Here is a 22,818-nt window from a genome sequence, read left to right as displayed (position 1 = left end):
CGATGACAGAGCAAGATGCTGTCTCTTAAAAATAAATAGATAGATAGATAGATAGATAGATAGATAGATAGATAGATAAATTAATTTTAAAGATGTGTTTTCTGGAGAATAAGAGAATGAATATGTCTCATTCTTCCATAGCGAGAGATCTCAATGGATGTGGGGTGATGTAGATAAGCAAAACAATGGTAGTGCCATATTTATCTATGCATTTAGTGTAAATTGCAAAGGAATCTTGCCTGAGAACCCACTCTGACAGATCAAGGTATGTTTTCTGACATATGGTCCATTTATTAGCCCTTGGTCACAGCTGAACTGAGACAAGTGTGGTCCTTTTGCATTTTGATGTAAACGCCATATATGAGCAAAATATACAGCTGCCATTTCCCCTTCCACAGAAGTAAGCATCCTGCTGACAAATGAGTGCCTGGATGACAAATCATTGACTGGAAAAGGAAGCCAAGTTTATGACGAGTGAGTGCTTTAATTTTATGAGAACAGTTTTGTCTGTTACCCACCAAGTTGTAAGTTTTAAAATACCACAGTCCTGTGTTCTTAGTTTTTCAGATATATCTTCAGAAAACTGGCTTAAGACCTATGGCTTGGTCGCCAAGAAACTGACCATCATGGATGCCTTGTCAGTGACTGCGGTCCCCCACAGCCCGACCTACATCCCCGTTCTGGACAAGCATGTTGTTTCTAAGGTCTTCGATGAGGTAAACTATGTGTCCCTGATTGACGTATCTTTCATTTTCTGCCCAAATAAAAAGTAGTCCACTGCAATTTCTTGTGTGGTTGTAATAGAAATGTATTTTAGCCGTTGGGAAAAAAAGTATTTGTAAAGGCAGTGAAAAGGAGAGAGAAAGAAAAGCTCTTAAGAATTTTTTTGAGGTGGGAGGAAACTGGTCTTTGTTGCATTGTCAGTTCATGGCTTATTGCTGATGGGTAGAAGTATGGAGCTGCAGAAATGTTCAGGAACTCTCTAGGCCAGAGTCACAAGTGAACATCATCCAAGATGAAAGGATAGGGAGAACTTGTGAGAGATTATGTCCTTCCTTTGCTTACCTTCTCTTCCTCAACTGAGTGGATTCCTATCTTTTCCATCATAAAAGCCTCCAAAGGAAAAAGAGAGAGAGACAGAGACAGAAACAGAGAGACAGAGACAGAGATAGCGAGAGGAAAGAGACTATGTCAGCAAGAGAACCACCAGAGGCTACTAGTTAGGTCCCAACTGGAGAAAAAGAGCTTCCAGTATGAAGGCACGGTGGGGATAAAAGTGGAGAAAGGCCAAGTAAGTACTAAACAGTTTCCATTGAATTTGGCCACTAGGAGAACCTTGTCTTTACATGAACAAATCCAGTGGAGCAGCAGATTGCACTGGGATAAGGAACACCCAAGAAATGAGAACACGAGCATTGAACCCCAGTGCTTCCTGGCAAATATAACAGCAACTAATAATTTAAATAGCAACATGTCAGGCTTTATAGTCATTAAGTGGAAACAATATCCTTAAAAGTTCTTTCCATGCTAAAATATTTACAGAGGAAATAATGCAATGTTTGGAATTTGCTTCAACATAATCTGGATGGTGGGAGTAGTAGGGGGAGGGGAGGAGTAGCTGAAACAGATTGGCCATGAATTGATAATTATTAAATTTAGAAAATAAGAATGTTGGAGGGGGAGGTTCATTCTACTATGTTTTCTGCTTTCTAATATATTTGAAATTTCCCATAAGAAGAAGTTGGGGGAAAAAAAGGCAGGATAACTTTAAAAAAGAATGAAAAAAAGACCTTATCTAACTGGCCTTGAAATAGCTGAGGTTCTATTTATTTGGAAAAAGCAGATAAATTCATGAGAGTTTTTTCTATTAGTCACATTTTAAGAATTATAACTCATGGAGGTCGACATGCACCCTGATTTGATGTGACCAGTGACTCTTACTCTGAAGGTTCTGTTTGTGTTATCCTTTAGGGTGGTTCCTGGATACTTTGCCTCCAGATAAGCAGTCCTGTCCCTGGCCATGACCCTTGTGATTGGCAGATTCAATTTAGACCTCCAGTGAACTATAACCTGATTAGTCAGATATCAGCTTATCACTTGAACCTGACTTCTTCCAGAAGCAACAGAGAGAAACTGAACACTGATTTATTTCTTCTAGGAAGTTTGGTGACAGCTTATTCATACTCTGCACATTTATTATATTAATATTCTTCAGTTTTATTTGGAACAAAATATATTTAGTGAGCTCTCTCTGGAAATAGAATTTTCTTGGGCTTATCATGCTTCTTTCTAAACCTCCCAACAACCTGAGATACATCAAAAAGTACATTTCTCAAAAAAAGTGTAGTAGGGTAGGGAAACATAAGCATAAAATCCACAGAAGAAACCATAAAGAAAAGATTTATAGACTGAATACATAAAAATGTTATTTTGCATAAAAACATATAAATAAAATGAAGACAGATCTCAGAAAAATATCTGTAATATATACGACAGACAAAAAGGGTCATAGGATTTGTGTGTGTATCAGTACAAATCAGTGCATATAAATCAGTGTTCAGTATACAAACACACATGCACACACATTCATACCATAACATATAAAGAAATAAGAAAGTGTGATAAATACTTCAGTGGAAAATCTAGGGGAAAAAAGAAAAGAATTCAAAACCACATACAAAAATATTCAACTTTACTGGTAACTATATGTACTTTGAAAAAATACAAATTGAAAATCAATTAGACACCTCGTCTCCCATCAAATTGGTAAGGTCGAAAAATACTAATAAACAATGATAGGGTGAAATGGGAATTGTTACATCCTGCTAGTGGGAGAGTAAATTGGTGTGACCTTGGTGCAATATGTTCAGAGGCCTTAAGAGTTTACATTTACTCCATTAAATCCATATGTTACTAGGAATCTATATAAAGAAATAATCAGAGATATTGACAAATATATGCAGACAATAATTACTGCTGCCTTGTATCTAATAATGAGAAAGGTGAAACAACCTGAATATCTAGTAGATACATTCATCTAATGGAACATCATATATTCATTAGACATCACATTTCTAAAGAATAAGTAATGACATGAGGAAAAGCCCTCAATATCATGCTAAATGAAAATATCAGAGTACAAAACTCCATATATTATATGTTAGCAATTTGGTTATATGTATATATTATATAGACATAACACTTTCTCCCTCTCTCCTTTTTTCTGTTACCAAAATGTTAACAGTTTAACTCAATGCTGAGTTGTTAGAGAAGTTTGTTTTTTATTTATATACTTCTTAGTTTTTATTGTAGCACTTTTAACTCTTAACATATATTAATTATATACAGAGAAAAAGTTAACAAAAACAGACCTAAAAGCAAATGATAAAATGATATAAAGGGAACTTAATTTTTAATTGATTAATTATTTTATTTTTATTTGGTAAGTAATGAATACATTCTCAGCATATGAGATTTAAACCATCCTGAAATCTTTAGAGGAAGATGTGGAAGCTTCTCTCACAATCACTCCCCTCCATGGAGGAAACATTCTGAATAGTTTGATAAATTTCCTTCCAATCCTTTTCTACATGCATATATGTATATAGGTGTATATATAACATATATTTATACATAAATACATAGTACTTCAATAAACATAAATAAGGCAATACTATATGAATTTTTTATCTTGTCTTTTAAAAAAATTATGTCTTAAGGCAGGCATAGTGGCTCACTCCTGTAATCCCAGCACTTTGGAGGATTGCTTGAGCCCAGGAGTTTGAGGCTACCGTAAGCTATGATCATGCCATTGCACTCCAGCCTGGATGACAGAGCAAGACCCCGCCTCAAAAAGAAAAAAAATAGACAAAACAACAAACATGTCTTAGAGAACTTTCCACACAAGTAGATATTGGTCTATCTCATTCTCATTAGCTGCAAGGTCCTTCTCCATTATTAATGAACATTTAAATTTTATCCTTCCTAACTCTATTAAAAACAATCCTGTAACATATTTCCTTATACATAGATTTTTGGGCACATGTACAAGTCTGTCTTTGGGATAGATTCCTTCAAGTGGGATTGTTGTACCTGAAAGATAGGTACATATCAAATTTTGATAGATAAATTCAAATCATCCTCCAAATACATTTTACATTTCCACTAGTTTATATCCCCATAGACAGTATACAATGATCCCCTTTTCCTAAGAGGAATTCTATCTAATACTTGATAATCATTAGTCCTATGGGTGTAGAAATACTTTGAAAACCCTGAAAGTAGTATGCAGACATAAAATCCTGATTCAACTTGTCCTTTCCTCACTGGTCCATATGTTGAAGAAGTAAACTTAGTAACTCAGTCCAACATTCAGAAATTTATTCTCTGGGATGTATGCAATGTATCCATACTCTGGTAAAAATAATATTCTTACTCTGAGGTTGTTATAGCATTAAAAGAAATAATGGATAGTACTTAGCAGGCACTTAATGAATGTTTACTTTCATTATAAAAATATTTGACAAATATATGCCTACTATATGACTGTGCTGGGCTCTAGACAACAGTGCCAAATAGGACAGCCAACATTCCTAGCCCAGCACAACTTACAGTTTCATGAAGGAAATAGCAATGAAATTAAGAGAATTTCTAATTAAATGTGACGAGTGGAAAGTGCTGCGTGAAGGTGCAGGAGAGGCCCCCTAACTGGGTTTTGGTTGTGGGAGGTGTGCCTTAGCCAGCCCCGTCCAAGTTCAGACCCGGGGAAGAGGCAGAGTTATCAAGGGGAAGACATAAGGAAGAAGGTCCTGGCAGTGGGGCAGCTGTGGGGAAGCCTAAGGGACTAAGGAAGTTTTCATTCCAGAGGAAGTTTGGTGTGACTAGAGAAGGCCATAAAGCTGGTGAAGGAAGGGCCTCAGTTGAGTTAAGGATTTTGCACTTCATTTTGAGGGGAATGGAAGGATTTTTAGCAAAGGACAGAGAAGATTAATTTTGGGCTTTGGCTGCCCTTCAGGGAGTAGTTGGAGAGGTGCGAGGCTGGGAAGACCCAGACAGTCAGGAGGCAAGGTCTGGTGGCTGGGCACAGTGGCAACAGGGAGATAGCCCCAAGCTATTTGTAAAGTCAAGTCGTCAGGACTAAACAATGTGGGGCTCAGAGACAGAAAATTGTCAAGAGTGATTCTCCAGAGTCCAGCTGGGATAATCAAGAAGGAAAAAAATGAGAGGACAAGTAGTGAGGGTCCTGTTCTTCAGGAGAACATGCTAGTCTTCTGCCTCTAGAAAGCAAAGCCAAGGGAAGGGGATGAACAGTTCTCAAGTGCATTTCATGGGCACTTGTACTTGATGCCTTTCATCCATTGTAAATTCTCATCACGAACCTGCAGGCAGACAGTGCACTGCCCAGCACACTCACCCTCCTTTATTAATAGTAAGAGCAAGAATCATGGTGATAGAAATATACTGCTATAAATTCCACTTTCACCTTCAAAGCACATTTGTTTTTTTTGTTTTTTTTCGAGACAGAGTCTCACTGTGTTGCCCGGGCTAGAGTGAGTGCCGTGGCGTCTGCCTAGCTCACAGCAACCTCAAACTCCTGGGCTCAAGCGATCCTTCTGCCTCAGCCTCCCGAGTAGCTGGGACTACAGGCATGCGCCACCATGCCCGGCTAATTTTTTCTATATGTTTTTAGTTGTCCAATTAATTTCTTTCTATTTTTAGTAGAGACAGGGTCTCGTTCTTGCTCAGGCTGGTCTCGAACTCCTGAGGTCAAACAATCCGCCCGCCTCGGCCTCCCGGAGAGCTAGGATTACAGGCGTGAGCTACCGCGCCCGGCCATTCAAAGCACATTTGTATCTTTTATTCCCTAGTATTTTCTCTGACTACAAGAGACCCTCAGCTATAAATGGAAAGAATAGCAAAACAATAATCATATCTTCCACTTCATGGGGTGAATAGCTTTTTGAGATTTGAACCTAACATTTTCTGAAAAAAATAGAAAAAAGTAGAATGGAGCTGCAAAGAAAACATGCTTGATTCTTAACCCATTTCACCGAGAATTTTTAATTAACTCTTCCTCCTATGTTCTCTGCATGGCCACATGTGTCTGGGTAGAATCGCAAAGCAGTGTTTGGCATTGTCCCTAGCTCTTTGTTTTATTCATGACTTATGTATGGGCTCTTTCTTCTTCTGGAACATAATGCTGTTTTGGTTTTCAGTGTTTCCTGGACCAGCATCAAATCTGTCACCTTGGAAATGAAGTATTGAGCAGGGAGGTTGCCCTAGCAACTCTTCATTACAAGATGTGAAATGGACCAGATAATTTCATCTTAGCGCTTTCAAAAAGATTAATTTATTGCCAAGTCACATACAGAATAAAACTACTTTAGCTATTTGATGAACCTAGAATTTAAAGCTCTTTATTGCCAATCGCTTTGAAAAAAAATTGGAATAATTTGGGAAGATTAGTCTGTATCATTGGAGAGTCTCCCTCATCATTCTTCATCACCATTGTTATAATGTCTTTTACAGCATCCCATCAAGGCTTCCTACTTTGTCCTTTTCTGGGCTCTGTACATAGCTTTATGGTCAGATGTCCTGGATTTATACCCCAATTCTGTCATTTACTCCTGAAGGGCCATGGCAAGGTCCCTAATCTTGCATGCAATGAACTCTTGTCACATACTAGATTCTAAATGAAGCATCTGATATCATCTAAAACTTAGAGCAACCTGTGAGGTGACTGTTCATTTCCTCATTTAGCTGGCATGAAATGCCCAGTGCCAAGAGGTTAGGAACACCATTAAATTCATTGTTTTTGTTTTTACCAAAATGACTGAACACATGGTTTGTACCTGCATTTTTACTCAACCACTTGTCATGAACATCATTCCATGCCAGCATGTACTCATCCACTGTATCAATTAAAATGCTCAAAAATAATCTTTTATTTTCTAGATGTTTAGACTGAGAAATGTGAGATGTCATCTACACTGTAGTAACACATTTTCATGAGTTTATGAGTGATTTTATTGACAAGCCACTTGACCGGTTAATTTTGTGGTCCTGCCTCCAATTTGTTCTGGGGAGTCTGCAGATGTTTCTGTTTGAAAAGCAGATGTTTAAGCTTTAGCAACTGGCACAACTGCAAAATCTGTAAAGCCATTGAATCTGTATTTAAAGATTCATCCATGTGAGATTTGCACAGCATCTCCATAACTCATGTCCAATCAGAACATCTCTTTGGCCAATCTGTTATTAGCTCTGGGATATTTATTACAAGAGATGATTTAGTTGAAAAACATTTAGGTTGGTGGATTCAGTCTGGGTCAAACAATAAATATATAATCACCAGTTTCACACTATTTCCTCAATTTCAAAATGTCTGGGGATTGCATTTAATTACAGCTGGAATGTTATCAGGTAGTATTCTACCTGTTCTACTTTAAAAATTAATAGCTGTGTGTACAGTTCTATATTCTACTTTCTTCATTTAGCATATATTATAAACATTTTTCCTTATAATGACCACTTTTGGATGAATTTTAATAGTTATACCAATATTCAGTAATATGAATTACTATAATCAATTTAACTATTCCTCCCATAATAGGGCAGTTTATTTGGAATTTTAAAATGGCTCATTTTCTTGTATCATTTTACTATCACTTAGAATGGTAACAGTAAAAAACAAAGAATAAAAAACCCTGCCAATTGCTATGTGAAAAGGTATTTTGTTTTAATTTTCAATTCTTTTATCATTTATGAAATTTTCTATGTAAGCTAAATATATCTCCTAAAATCTTTTTCGTATCATTAATATTCTTACCAAATGACTCTTAAAAAATAGAAAAGTTATACTTCATCCTGTGCATCAATTACCAAGAATTCAAATTTGGTGGAATCCAAACTTAATTATATTTTACAATAAGATAAACTTTAACAATTTTTTTGAATCTCAGTCATTATTTTAATTTATATATAGTTTTAGTCTTTCATGTACTCAATAAATGGTTACTTTGTACATATATTGTGCCAGAAACTAGTATTTTCTTTTTTGTTTGTTTGTATTTGTTTTGGTTTTTATTCTTCCCCCAACTCAGAAACTAGTATTTTCAAAACGGAGTAAAGAACAACAGAGTCTGGTGGAAAAGAAAGGCATATAGCAAAAACTGCAGTTAAGTGTATTTGTTTACAGAGGGATTGAATGAGAAAATATGTAGAGAGTGCCTAGTGCCTGGCAGAGAGTAAGGATAGATACTGCTATCATTATTGATAAAGCTCTTCTTGTGTACAGTGGTTGCTTATGGGATATTTAGTCTAACAGTGGGAAAAATTCTAACAGAATTAACCCAAATTGGCCTGCCCATGAATTCCAGCCATTTCTTTGACCTTTATGGTCAGTGACTGTTTCTCTCTCTCTCTCCCGCCATTTATCTCATAGTGAAAATCTTGGCACAAAGTGTGATTATTAATATCAATTTGATAAGGCTTCTAGGTTAACGTCAAAAGAATTAAAGTAGGTAATACCTTGAAGCTTCCTTTCGTAATCAAATATTGTCCAGAAGAGCCCCTCATTAGTAAGTTATGCTTGATTTGCGTTATAAAATTAATAAGTAAACCCCTTTCAAAGGTGCCATGATCAGGTAGTTTTATTCCCTCGCAAACAGAGCGCTCAGTCTCTTCACTAACCTCTCTCCCTTCCCCACTTGCTTCCTTACAGAAGCTGGGCAGCCATGACTCTGCCCCCCAAGTCCTTATGAGAATGCCCCCATGACTTCATAGTCACACTAAATTTGACATCACAAAGAGAATCTCATGTGACCTCCACTGACCACCATGTTGTAAAAACTAAGACTGTAGACTGAAGGTGTGGAGTATGACTTTATCTTTCCCGAGTCTGCATGCAGAAAGGAATGAGAGTGAGTGCACAAAAGCCAAAGTTGAGCTTCTGCCACACTGAAGCACATGACGGCCATGCGAGGCAAGCAATCTAAATCCAGGAAAGAGGGAAGTAAAACACTAAATGATGGCTTTTCCTTAAGTACATTAAGTCGGGAGTCAAGCTGATCATGGCGAAATGTTACAATGTTGCTAAATATTTTGTGGTACTGATTTTCAGTTGAGCCCTAAGTTGGCAAACTTGGAGAGCTATTTATAGACTTCTAAAGGAGTACTTTTTCCAGAGGAGGAAAAAAAAAAAAAAAAATAAGGGTCTTTCATTTTGTTGAGACTGCTTTTTTTCCCTCTCAAAATTTATGTGACATATAACTCTATTTCAAGAGTTGATTTTTTTTCACTTCTACAAGCTTCAATCAGTTTTCAGAGTCCAGTCATCCCACCTTTTAACCCACTGTTCTAGCTTCTTCTCTTTGAGGAGGATTGCTTAGAAGCCACCTGCTGAATTCATATGATTGATAAGTAGCAAGGTTGGACTGTACAGCCTCTTCACTTCCTATTCGCTTCAGTTTTCTAAATCTCTTGCCATTGTTTTGTTTGTCTTAGTCTTGATGGTTTAATTACAAAATGAATATATGTAGTTTTTAAAAAATATGAAACAATATAGTAAAAAGTTCTACCTACCCCTTTCACTTGTCCTGAAATCCCAATTTTTAGGTATTAACACTGTTGATAGTTTTAAGCCTAATTTTTTTATGTTTCAGGCATTTTAAAACTAAATAAAGCATTTCAGATAAAGTTTAAGCCCCCTGTGCAACCCTTTTTGATCCCTTTCCCCTCCCTACTCCAGAGGTAAACACCAGCCTGAGTTTCCATTATGTTTTAATATTCTTAATATAAAAGTGTTAAACATTATTACACATGTTTAAAACTTTATACAAATGGTATCATATTATAAACTTCATTCTGAAGCTATTTGGTTTACTGTTATATTTTTTGAGATTTTATCTAGATTCATTTTTTCCTGCTGTATTTTTCTGTTGAGTACATGTCCATTTCTTGTAAATGCTGATAAATTTGGACTTATTTCTAACCTCTTATTTTCTGTTGAAAATCATTTTCCTTTGCTTCTTTATGTTCTTCTTTCTTGACTTTTGTTAGACTCAAAAAGTTGTCTAGTTTCCCTCTTTTTCCCCACCTATGCTTGTTTAGAAGCAATAGATAGTATTTCTATTCCTTTAGCAATTATTTAAAAGTTTTAACATACACAACAAAATTTTCTAAATCATAAGTTATTTTGTATTTTTATTCTCCCCCTAAACACAATCAGGGACCTTGTACCTTTTAACTAGTCATTAAAAACCCTTCCTCCCAAAAATCTTGTTATTGTGCTTTAGAGTTCACTCTTGCTTTTAGAACATACATAGTAATCTTTTTTTAACTTTCAAAAGTTATAAATTTTTTAACAGTTTCAGTTGTGTATCTTTGTATATCTAAAATGTTTTCCCTTTACTATTGAAAGAGAGTTTAGCTGGGTATAAAGGTCTTTGTTGACAGTAAATTTCTCTTAGCACTTTGAAGTTATCTTTCTTCTTTTTATTTGTTTATTTCTATAGATTTAGGAGGTACAAGTGTTTTTTTTGTTACATGGATGAATTATATAATGCTGAAGTCAGGGCTTTTAGTGTACCCATCACCAGAATAGTATACATTGTACCAGATAGGTAATTGTTTATCCCTCGCCCTCCTCTATCTATTCCCCCCTTCTTAGTTTCCAATGTCCATTACATCACTTTATGACCATATATACCCATCATTTAGCTCCCACTTATACGTGAGAACATGTGGCATTTGTTTTTCCATTCTTGAGATACTTCACTTAGAATAATGGTCTCCAGTTCCATCCAAGTTGCTGTAAAAGACATTATTTCATTCCTTTTTGTTGGTTGACTAGTATTCCATGGTAAATATATACCACATTTTCTTTATCTACTCATCAGTTCATGGGCACTTAGGTTGATTCCATATCTTTGCAATAGTGAATTGTGCTGTGATAAATATTTGGGTGCAGGTGTCTTTTTGACATAATGACTTTTCTGAACTTATCAATCCTAGAAATCTTTTGGAGGAATCTTTAGGATTATTTAGGTATAAATAAGATCACATCATCAACAAACAGGGATACTTTGACCTCTTCTTTTCTAATTTGGATGCCCTTTATTTCTTTCTCTAACCTGATTACTCATAGACTTCCAGTACTATGTTGAATAAAAGTGGTGACAGTGGGCATCCTTGTCTTGTTCCACTCTTAGGGTGAATACTTTCAACTTCTTCCCATTCTGTATGATGGTGGAATGGATTTGTCATATATGGCTTTTATTATTTTTAGGTTTGTTCCTTATATGCCTAGTTTGTTTAAGGTTTTTATCATAAAGGGGTGCTGGATTTTATCAAATGCTTGATATTGAGATAAACATATAATCTTTGTTTTTACTTTTGTTTATGTGATGAATTGCATTTATTGATCTGTGTATGTTGAAATAGCTATTATCTGTTATATATGTTACTGCTTTATATGGTTTTTTTTGCATGGATTTCTTTTAAGATTTTCTTTTAAATTTGATATGTTGTAGTTTTACTACAATATGTTTATGTGTGGATTTATTTTTTTTAATCTATTTTGCTGTGGGCTGACTTTTGATCTGAGGAGTTACTTTTTTCAAATTGTAGAAAACTCAACAATTATAGCTTCAAATGTTGCTTCTCTAACAATCCTTCTGTTCTCTTCTATTCTTTTGAAATTTCTATCAACATATTGAAGCTTCTCAATCTCTTTATCCATCTATTTCCCATCAGCATCATCATCATCACGATCTTTTAGCCACATTCTTTTTATCTCTCTGTGCTGAATTCTGGGAAAAGTCTTCCGTACAATCACCCAGTTTGCCAGTTCTTTTTTTGATTGTGTCAGTCTAGAATTTATTCTATCTATTAAGATTTTTTTGTTTCAATTACAATTTTTTCCAAGATAGATTTTTTTATTGTTTTTTAATCCCATCCATTTCTTCTTATGGCACTTCAGTAAGTTTTTGTACTTTTATATAGCTGTTACATCTTTGAGCAACCTAATCATAAGTAATTTTAATCATAATTAATTTAAAGTCATTGTGAGATGGCTCATAAAATTAATTTATTCTCATGTGAGTTGACATTCTGATTGTTGATTTGCTCAGTTATTATTTTTGGCATTGTACTTTCGTGTGTACTTGGAAATTTTAGTATGTTAGCTCATTTTAACAAGATTTTTTAAAAATCTGCCTTTTCTCGTTCTCCTTCTGTTTTGCAGTTGCCTAAATCCATCCCTTTACACCTCTTGTTCCATGGCGATATTGTGGATATTACAGTTTCAAAGAATGGCTTGGTTTAGTTCTTGGTTGTGAGGCTACATCAGTGTCCACTCTCCTTAGGCAGCACCTTCTTTCAGGAATAAGAGACTATCATACCAGTGCTGATGTCGGGCATTGAGCCTGATTTAGCTCAGTTGTTTTACAGAGCACTCATAGTCCCACTTGCTTATCAGGAGTTGAGTTCCCACTGCCCTGCCATCTTTGGACCCAGAATCAGCAAGCCCACAGCTTCAGCCCTCCTCACTTTTTCACATTTCTGCTCAGCTCTTTGTCTCTAGAAACCTGTTTATCAATCATGCATCCTTCTTTCTTTTTTCTTTCTTTCCTTCTTTCTTTCTTTCTTTCTTTGCATTATATTCTCAATAACAACAATAAAATGTTTGTATGATTTTGGAGACATGGGGGAACATAAAAGCATGAACTATGTCATCTTGATTGAAAGCAAAAATTTTCTTCTTAAAAGTAATTCTCCACATTTCCAAAATGCTTATATGGTTCTAGGGTCAGAATCATATACAATTTTGAGGTAATGATAGTATAGCTTAGCATTTTCTTTTTAGATGCTTTTCTTTTTTTGTTTAAATATTAAGATATGAGGTATATCTTTTGTGAGCATTCATTTATTCATTTATCAACAAATATTTGTTGAGGGCATGCTATGTGTCAAGTACTATTCTAAGTGATAGGAATATAGTAGTGAATAAAACAGTTTCTGCTCTTATGGAGCTGACATTCTACTAGAGAGAGATAGGCAATATGCAAATAGATAAACATAAAATAACAGGTACTATTAAGATGAAAGGAGAGTTAGGAAGAAAAGAACAAAGGTGGGTTTGATTACAAGGGAAGACGAAGTAAGCGTACCTCTCCCTGTTTCTCCCATTAAATACAACTATAAATCTTAGACTATATGGAGGAGCTATCAGTGAACTTGGAAATTGAAATGGTCCCCAAAGAACTGGAGAGGGAGACCAGAATTCAAAGTTCCACCAAACCAGCAATAAGTTTACCATTTTCCTCCCTGGAATTGCCTGGCATGGAATCGGAGGTATCCAAAACTCCAGAAGTAAGCACCAGGTAGAGATAGAAAGAACATCAAAAAGAAGCCTTTCTTTCTGGTGCTCTGCTACTCTTGTAGAAAGTGGTTTTATTGATCACTAAGCCTTCTTTGTTTGACATGTTATAAGAATCTCTTATAAATTGGTAAGAAAATGGTCAAAAGATACTAACAATAATAAAATATTCTCAAAAACTAAAATGCAAAATAAGTATATAAGAAAGATGGTTAACCCAACTACTAAGTTGTAAAGAAGCAAAACTGAGATCCTATTTCTTATTGCCTGCTCTTACCAATTTGACAGAGGCTTCTGAAGATAATACCCAATTGTGATTAGAGTTTTATTAAACAATTTTGGTTTTTATTATTTTCTGGCTTGTGTGTGTATGTGTGTGCACACTGGTGGTTATTTTAAAAATATATAGTTTTAAAACTTGGAAAGAAAAGATTAGTAATAGTATCTCTGATTCTTATTTTTTCTCTATGATTTATTATATTTTCTAATTTTTCTACATTTATAATATATTGATTTTATAGTCCGAAAAAAATTATACAGCTATGCAGATACATTTTTTTTCATTTTCAATAAACTTTATTTTTTAGAGCAGTTTTAGGTTTACAGCAAAACTGAGGAAGGTACTGCCTGCCCCACATATGCACAGCCCTCCCCCATCACCATCCCCCACTATAGTGGTGCATTTGTTGCAGCTGATGAACCTACACTGAGACATCATGGTCACCCAGAGTCCAGGGTGCACAGTAGGGTTCCTCTTGGTGCTGTACATCCTGTGAGTTTGAACAAACATATTATATAACGACATGTATCCACCATTATAGTATCACACAGAGTAGTTTCACTGCCCTAAACATCCTCTATGCTCCACCTGTTCATCCCTCCCTGCCTCAACCCCTGGCAACCATTGGTCTTTTTACTATGTCCATAGTTTTGCTTTTCCAGAATTTCAGACAGTTGAAATCATATAGTATGTAACCTTTTCGGATCAGCTTCTTTCACTTAGTAATATGGAAGTCAGTTTCCTCCATGTCTCTTCATGGCTCGATCGATAGCTCATTTCCTTTTATGCAGATACGTTTTTGAAGGCACCTGTTAACCTATCAAATGACACTTTCCTTTCCTTTGGTATTAACACGTAGGTGTTCCCTCTGGCACATGTGTGCAGCGACACAAATAAGATGACATTCATTAACCCACACGGAGTCAAGCTCAATATCTACAAGCAAAAAGTAGAACAGGCAATTAAGTCCTATGAAAAGTGAGTATTACTCCTGGTTGTTCTTTAATGAATGTGGAACGTGTTTGTTTGTTTTGGCTTTTTCTCTCGTTTTAGCTTAGATTTTTTTTATCTGAATCAGCTATTCAAAAATTGTTCATAAGGAATATCATCGGCAGTGGCAGCAGCTAACCCAGGGCTTCCTATGTGCCAGGCACTGCGTTAAGTACTTTACTTGAATATTTTTGGCAGAGCTTTAAAGAAACCAGTTTCCCTTTCCAAAATCTATAGACATTTCATGTTTCCATGAGATCTTTGAAGTTTTCCTTTTAACAGAGTGAATTTGATCATTTCAGTATCTAACATTCTGTAAAATGACTAATAAAACTCCATAGTAATGAGATAATGGAGATAATATAAGTATATATTATTATTCAAAAATTTTTCATATCAAGTTTAAGATGATGATAAAGTTGACTACAGTGAAATCCATGCTCTGAAATAGTCCCTGTGTCCATGCTGAGACTGTAGCCTCTCCTCACAGAGGCGGATGACCCAGTCTTCATCCTTGCCCATGCTGTGATCACCTCCCCACCCTGCCCCCAGCACTTAATTAATCCTTGGTGCACAGCACGTGCTTAAACTTTGAGCACACCCAGCTTCTTCAGGCAAGCCTATTCTTGGTTCTGGAAGTTGGGTTTTTATTTATCATGTGGGTGGGAGAAATGAAACAAAGTCCATGAAAGTTAACGATGTGGCCCAGTCCAGCATTTATTGGCCTCTTGTCATTTTGCCATGTGTCTAGTGTGTGTTCAAAACAAATACAAGGTCTGACTCCTGCCCACAAGGTGCACACAGTCCTGTCCAATGGTAGGTCTTTCCCTACTGTGCCATCACAGGCCTCTCCCAACCCCCCTGCACCTGAACCTATTCCATTGCCCTCACCTGAAAATTAAGGCTGTCTTACCTGGGCTCCTCCATGTATCTCTGAGTCTTTACCTGCCCTGCGTCTTTCTTTCAGAGGCAGGTTGAGCCAGTCAAGGCTCACCTTTGCCCATGGGTCTGAGACTTCCAGGCAGGCATCTGCTTCCCTCCGAGCTTTACTCCTCCTCCTCCTGTTATGCTGCTGTCTCCAGCAGGGTCTTTCATCCCTTCTTGCCTCAGCGCTAACGGCCCTCCTCAGAGAGGCCTTTCCGCAGTTCCCCCCACTGCCCACCCTCTGTGTGGCCCTCAGAGCACTTGGGGCTTCTGCACAGCCCTGTGGCCTCCTGACCATTTCTGCTCCTCTAGGATGTCAGCTCCTGAGGCCAGGGACTTGGCCAGCCTTGTTTTCTCCTTCATCCCCGATCCTATTGTTTCTGTGTGTGTGTGTGTATGTGTGTGTGTGTGTGTATTTGACTATTCAAATTTGATATAATTCAAGTTCAGTTATTAAAATTCTTCAAATTCAGTTATTCAAAATGCAATATAATAATACCATTCAAATTCAAATGTGATTTTCTTGAATAATTCAAATATTTGAGTTCTGTGATTACATGGTCTGTAAAAGCCTGGTGCAAGGCCACAAGCTAGAGTTTTGAGGTCAGAAAGGTCTTGGAGGTTTCCTTCTTGGTTCTGACAACACTCTGGGCAAGTGTGTGACAATCGTAAGCCTCAGATTCCTTATTCACAGAACTTATCTCACAAGACTGTTATGAGGATTATGTAGATCACATATAAAGAGCAATTGATGTTACTTACCCCTTTCATTTCCTGAATCTGCTAATCCTAAAATGACTACAGATATATGGAATGTGGCAGTCATACAGCTCTTCCTACTATGCTGACCTTTTCCCTGGAGTTTCAAGAAGGACAGGGACCCCCATTCCCAAGCAGAAGAGAGGCCTTCTTCCTTAGCAGCAAAACCAAAACACAGACATAGTAAGTGGTTTGTCCCACTTCTTACTTCCAGTGAGTGAATCTGGAAAAGCCTTTTAATACCCTCTAGAGAAATATTGTCACTATATTATTATTAAAAATAATGTTGTTTTAATATTATTAATAACATTAATTTTAATGTGACTGATATCTTTAAAAACATTTAAGATCATTGAATTATTTGGTATTGTTAATTTGATATTTTTATTCAATGATTTATTTAACACAGTGACTTAATAATATCAAGATTGTTATGAATATTATATAGAAAAAACTTCCTAATCTTTTGCATTCAATAGTGTTTAAGACTTTTGTGGGTATAAATGTCAATTCCTTTTTCCATTTTGCTCCACTTTCTCAAGATATGTAGACTATAAAAAGCAATTGATGCAATGTTTACCTGCACCCCATCCCCAAATAACATTTCTAAGGAGTTTCCCACCAAAAGTAAGCCAGATGTAACCTTAAATGTAACCTTCATGTAACCTAAATCCATATGGTTAGAGATGACTAGGCAAATGGGAAGCTCACAGTCCTTTGGCCAAAACAATGACGTAGTTATTTTGGTCACACTTAGTACCCATGTGTGAGAGTTCTTCTGTTTCAATATTTTAAGAATTGAGGCAGTAATTTTGGCTTTGTGTGTCTGAGCATAAGCTTTGAATGAATATTGCCAGGGCTGGCTAGATTCTGGAGTGATTTTTCTGCAGCTTACTTTGATTGCAAGTCTAAAGTCAAGGTCACAGCTCTCATACCCACAGGAGAAGCATCTGTTCTAGGCTGGCTCTGGGACCATGCTTAGAACCCTCTACTTATGGTTTCCAATTTGCTGGGCTGGGTGCTTATCAGACTTCCGAAGTATCATTAGTTACAAGCTGCTTTGCAAATGAGTCAATTCTTGGCACAGGTAGATTTGAAAATTAAAGACACAGAAAGCTAGCGAATACAACCCTTCAACCAAATTTCACTCTCCTACAACAAAGAGGAAAACTGTTGTTAGTAAAATACCCAAATTAAGAGGCTGGGCTGGCCTCAGAGAGTCCCTCACACCCAGTTCCCTTCCCCCATCCATGGGGATCATAACACATACTTAACACAGTGGTTTTCCTATGGTTGCCTCCCAGCATTGAAGAGCCAATGGCTTCAGTAGAGCCACTGAAATATTTCAGTGAAGATGGAAAATAGGAGAATAACAGAGGTTTTGAAAATGTGCTGTTGGAAAAGTCTTTTCTAAAGGATTGAATTAAAGTTAGAGGCATGTGCTAGCTAACTGGATCCACATTCACCCATGAGTTCTCAGAATTTCTAAGCTTTGTTCTTCAGAACCTGGAGGGAACAAACACTGAATTATTCCTGGTCACTTTATTTATACATCTCACTTAATCCTCTCAAGGATGCCAAGGGCAGTCATGTTATCCTTGTATTATCACTGAGAAAACAGAGTTTCAAAAAGCTGTGTAACACAGGGTCACACAGCAGCAAAGTGGGGAACATGGAGATTGGGACCCAGACCCATGTCGTTCCAAAGCCCTTATCTACACTCCCAGTCTCTCTCCCTACCACACTGCCTCCACTTTCAAAGTTTAGATTTAAGAGGATTGTGAATAGGTGTTTTTTTTTTAAGAAAAGCACACACACACATACACATACACACAAACCCAAAATGCATACTATGAATCCTTTTAACAAGTCTTAGCATTCTTGATCATTGTTACATGAACCACGTGATTAAAGAAAACCAATTTCCAGATAGACCCCAAAGAACCAAAAATTTCAAGTGAGACAGAAGAACTTAGCTGGCTTATTTCCATCTTCCTGACTCTTTTTCTATCACTTAACAGAACATTTACCTGTGTCAGACACAATTCTCTGTGTTGGATATACACTAGTTCATTGAGGCGGCGGGGGGTGGTACTCTTATTCACATTTTACAGAAGAAGTTGGGTACAGGCCCAAACCCTCATGGCTGGGAAGAGGAGAAGCTAACTGAGCTTTGGGCCCAGGCATTGTGACTCCAGAGTCCATCCTCTTACCCCACCACACCAGACTGCCTTTCCATGTCTCACCAGGTTCGTTGTGGGAGAGCAGGCAGGATAACACCTCTGCCAGAAATGTGTTCTCAGAGCCCCATCCCACTGCTGCTGGGTCCAGTGGTTAGAAGAATGCCTTCTGAGTGGGGTAATGTCCTCACACCTCATTTTATTGAAGCAATTTTTTTTAATGGAACATCAGCTCACAAGGTTGGAGCCCATGTTCTGAGCTCTGCTGTCCAGGAAGCTTGCTTTGGGGTAGTGAACTCCCCTGGAGGAACCATTGGCTCCAATCCCCTTCTCTCCTCTTGGGTTGACAGCTTCTCTCTGAAAATACACTCAGTGATGAGCTGTAGTTTCAGTGCTGCCAAATAGCAGTGGTAGGTGAGCAAAGTGCCTGATCTGTCTGCCCCTCAGCAGCCTCGTGTAGAAAACAAGACAGTCAGGCTGGTTGATCTCTAAACTGCATCCCAATCCTGTTATTTATGACCTTATTAACCTCTTTTGCTCTGAGAATCCAGGCAGAAGAATGTCTACAGAAAACAAACTAGGTAGGAGCACAGTTATGTTTTCCTTAGGAAGAAAAATGGTGGGAGCTTAGAAATGTCTTCATACAAAGGAATGGTTTGTCTCTTGCCTTTGATCAGATTTGGTTTTACCTGTCTGAGCTGAGAGCTGAGCCCTCCTTTAATATTTGACACAATTGCCACAAAGCCATGAGGCTTCTGCGGTGATGCTGAGGAGATACTCATATCTAGTCTCTCTAAGCAGATAACTGCAGCGTGGTCCAGTGGTAATGGCACTTACCTTGGGCTCCCCTGCAGTGCCTGGGGTCAGCCTTTTGCCATGAAATGAAGTATTCCTATTAAATTATTGTTGTTGTTTTTTAAACAGACGCTTGAATAAAATTGTTTGGCGAGCATTATCTCCAGAAGAAAAAGAAAGGTAAGCCATTCTATTCCCTTTTCACTTTTTTTTTAATTTCAGTGAAATTCATGTAACCTAAAATTAACCATTTTAAAGTGTACAATTCAGTGGTATTTAAGATATTCAAAATGTTTTTCAAACCACCACCTTTTTCTAGTTTCAAAACTTTTTCATCATCCCAGAAAAACACCTTGTACCCGCAAAGTAACTACTCCCCATTCCCTTCTCCCCCAGTCCCTGGTAACTACTAGTCTGCTTTCTGTCTGTATGAATTTGCCTACTCTGGGTATATTATCTGAAGGAAATCACACAACATGTGACCTTTTGCGTCTGGCTTCTTTTAGTTACTTAATGTAAAAACTTAATGTTTTTAAGGTTCATGCAAGTTGTAGCATGTATCAGTACTACATGTGTTTGTGTGTGTGTGTATAAATATATATACCCCATCATTTATCTATTCTTCCATTGATAGACATTTGGGTTGTTTCCACTTTTTGGTTATTATGAAAAATGTTGCTATATCCCTCTGTGTAGAAGTTTCTGTATGGACACTTGTTTTCATTTCTCTTGGGTATATTCCTAGGATTGGATTTGCTTGTCACATGGTAATTCCATGTTTGCTTTTTGAGAAACCACCATACCATTTCCTATAGTAGCTACACCATTTTAAAAAAATATTTATTTACTTATTTTTATTGACACATACTAAGTCTACATATTTATGGGACACGCTTGATATTTTAATGCATGTGTATAATGTGTAATGATCAAATCAGGGTATTTAGAATTTTCAGCACCTCAAACATTTATCATTTCTTTGTGTTGAGAACATTTCAGATCTTCTCTTCTAGCTAGTTTAAAATATACAATAAATTATTATTAACTATAATCACCTACTGTGCTATTGAACAGTAGAATTTATTCCTTCTACCTAACTGTATGTTGTCTGTACCTGTTAACCAATCTCTCTTCATCTCCCCCTCCATACCCACACCTCCTTTCCAGCCTCTGGTAATTCTCATTCTATCCTCTACTTCCATGAGATCAACTTTTTTTTAACTCCTACATATTAGTGAGAACATGCAGTATTTGTCTTTCCATGCCTGGCTTATTTCACTTAACATAATGACCTCCAGTTCCATCCATGTTGCTGCAAATGACGGGATTTCATTCTTTTTATGGCAGAATAGTATTCCATTGTGTACATACACATTTTCTTTATCAATTCATCCACAGATGGACACTTAGGTTGATTCCATAGCTTAGCTATTGTGAATAATGCTGCAATAAACATGGAAGTGCAGGTATCCCTTTGATGTATTGATTCCCTTTCCGTTGGATAAATACCCAGTAGTGGGATTGCTGGATTGTATGGTGGATTCTTATTGCTTCACATCCTCACTAGTACTTGCTATTTTTCTTTTTTTAAAAAGTTAAAGTCATCCTAGTGAATGTGAAGGGATATCTTATTGTGGTTTTGATGTGCATTTTCTTAATCACCAGTGATGCTTGAACATCTTTTCATGTGCTTGTTGTCCATTTGTATATCTTCTTTGGAGAAACGTCTATTTAAGTCCTTTTTCCATTTTTAAGTTGGGTTGTGTTTTTTGTCCTTGAGCTGTTCTGATTTGTCCTGTTCTCCTGTGATTGCCACAGTTCAAGCCTTTGCTTGATGATCTTTGTGCTGGTTGTTGGGTTGCTCCCCAGGCCATTGTAGGAAGTTCAAGTTGGGGGCTGGGTGAGACCCTCTCCATGGAAGCTGGCATTGTGGGGATTGCTCTTCCTGGGGTTTCCTCACACAGGTTTCAGTGACAGCTGGGTGAAGCTATCTAGGCAGTGGCTGTGGGTTTCTGGGCTGTGGGCATTTGCTTGAACCAGGTTCAAGTGTAATAGCAGCTCAAGGCTGGGGGATCCCTGGCAGGGCATTCGGCCTTGGGGCAGTTCCACTCGCCCTGCAGCAGTGGTGGAGAATCAGAGGTGAGGTCTTGGTGTCCAGGTGCAACTCTGGAATCACAGAGGCAGTGTCCGGTGCCTGGTGGGAGGTCTGGGGCCAAAAGGTTGGAGCCTTGGGCTCCAGCATGAGAGCCTCAGAGCTGGGACTGGGAAAAAGCCAAAAGCAGGGCCTCAGAGCCAGAACCAGTGCTGTGTGGGCAAGGCCTCACAGGCAGCTGGCTATTTCCACCTGGGGAATGGAGACAGGTCCGCATAGGTGGCAGGCTGTTCTGCAGGGTCGGGAACTGCAGATGCCAAGCCACACAGGTGGAGGTTGGTTCCAGTGGCCCAGGGACTATGGAGTTCTCCCCACCCTGCTAAGTCCTACTGAAGCAGTCTCCGAAAGCTTCCAGGTGGGGGCCTGAAGCATCCGAGGCAACTCCTTTGCTCAGATCCTGCAGCACTGGAGGGGAGGGGCACATGGCTTCCAATCACAGCTGTGGTACAGGTCGGAGGAGCCTCTACTCCATCCACTCCCTCCCCCAACTGGTGGGGGTGATGTGAAGACTACTGCTGCAAAGCTGAGTCCAGTGCAGACCTGGCACCATGCACCTGAGAGCACAGGATAAAGTCAGCTGCAGAAACCCAGGATCAGCTGCTACCAGATCCTTGTTGTGCCTGCTATCTTGTGCAATGGCTCTGCACAGACTCTAGACAGCTCCCCAGTCTGTCCAGACAGAGGCCTGTGGTGGTGGAGGGAGCCCTCTCACAACTCAGCCACAGTGCCTGTGGGGTAAGCACAACACCCCAGCACTCTATCCTCCTAATCTTCCCTGTGTATAGATGCCTCCCCATAGATCCCTTCGATCTTGTTGGAACATATCACCCGGTTACCTTCTGCTTCACTCCGAGTGTCCCATGTTGCTTCTCTGTGATTCTTTTGATTTTTGTAATAGTAATGTCTCTGCTTTCATTTCTGATATTAGTAATTGTGTCTTGTCTCCATTTTGGTCAGAAAAGATACTTTGCATGCTTTGAATCTTGTTAAAGTTTTAAGTACTTGTTTTGTGACCTAACATATGATCTATCCTGCAGAATATTCTATGTGCATCTGAAAAGAAGGTGTATTCTGCCATCGTTTGGTAGAGGGTCCCGTATATGTCAGTTAGGTCTAACTGGTCTGTGTTGTTCAAGTCCTCTGTTTCCTTATTGATCTTCTGTGTAGTTTTTCTATCCATTATTGAAAATGGAATATTGAAGTTTCCTATTAGTGAGCTGCTGTCTATTTCTCCCTTCAGTTCTGTCAAAGTTTATTTTACATATTTGAGAGCTCTGATGTTAGGTGAAAATATATATATAATTATCGTATCTTCCTAATAGATTTTTACCCTTATATAATATCCTTTTTGTCTCTTATGACA

At 37.9% G+C, this 22,818-nt stretch overlaps 1 protein-coding gene across 1 annotated transcript in view; it reads left to right on the top strand.

The window, feature by feature from the left end:
- VWA3B (von Willebrand factor A domain containing 3B) overlaps positions 1–22,818 on the top strand; it is a 188,906-nt gene that overhangs the window by 123,584 nt on the left and 42,504 nt on the right. Inside the window, exons 17-20 of the mRNA XM_012641874.1 lie at positions 366–474; positions 560–716; positions 14,515–14,633; positions 19,433–19,483. Coding sequence (XP_012497328.1) covers positions 366–474; positions 560–716; positions 14,515–14,633; positions 19,433–19,483 — 436 coding nt within the window. The remainder of the gene's footprint in view (positions 1–365; positions 475–559; positions 717–14,514; positions 14,634–19,432; positions 19,484–22,818) is intronic.

Source organism: Propithecus coquereli, unplaced genomic scaffold, assembly GCF_000956105.1.
Source record: "Propithecus coquereli isolate 6110/MARCELLA unplaced genomic scaffold, Pcoq_1.0 Scaffold171, whole genome shotgun sequence".
NCBI classification, from domain to species: domain Eukaryota; kingdom Metazoa; phylum Chordata; class Mammalia; order Primates; family Indriidae; genus Propithecus; species Propithecus coquereli.
The sequence above is the reverse complement of the archived record's forward strand: the minus strand, read 5'-3'. Positions and strand labels throughout refer to the sequence as shown.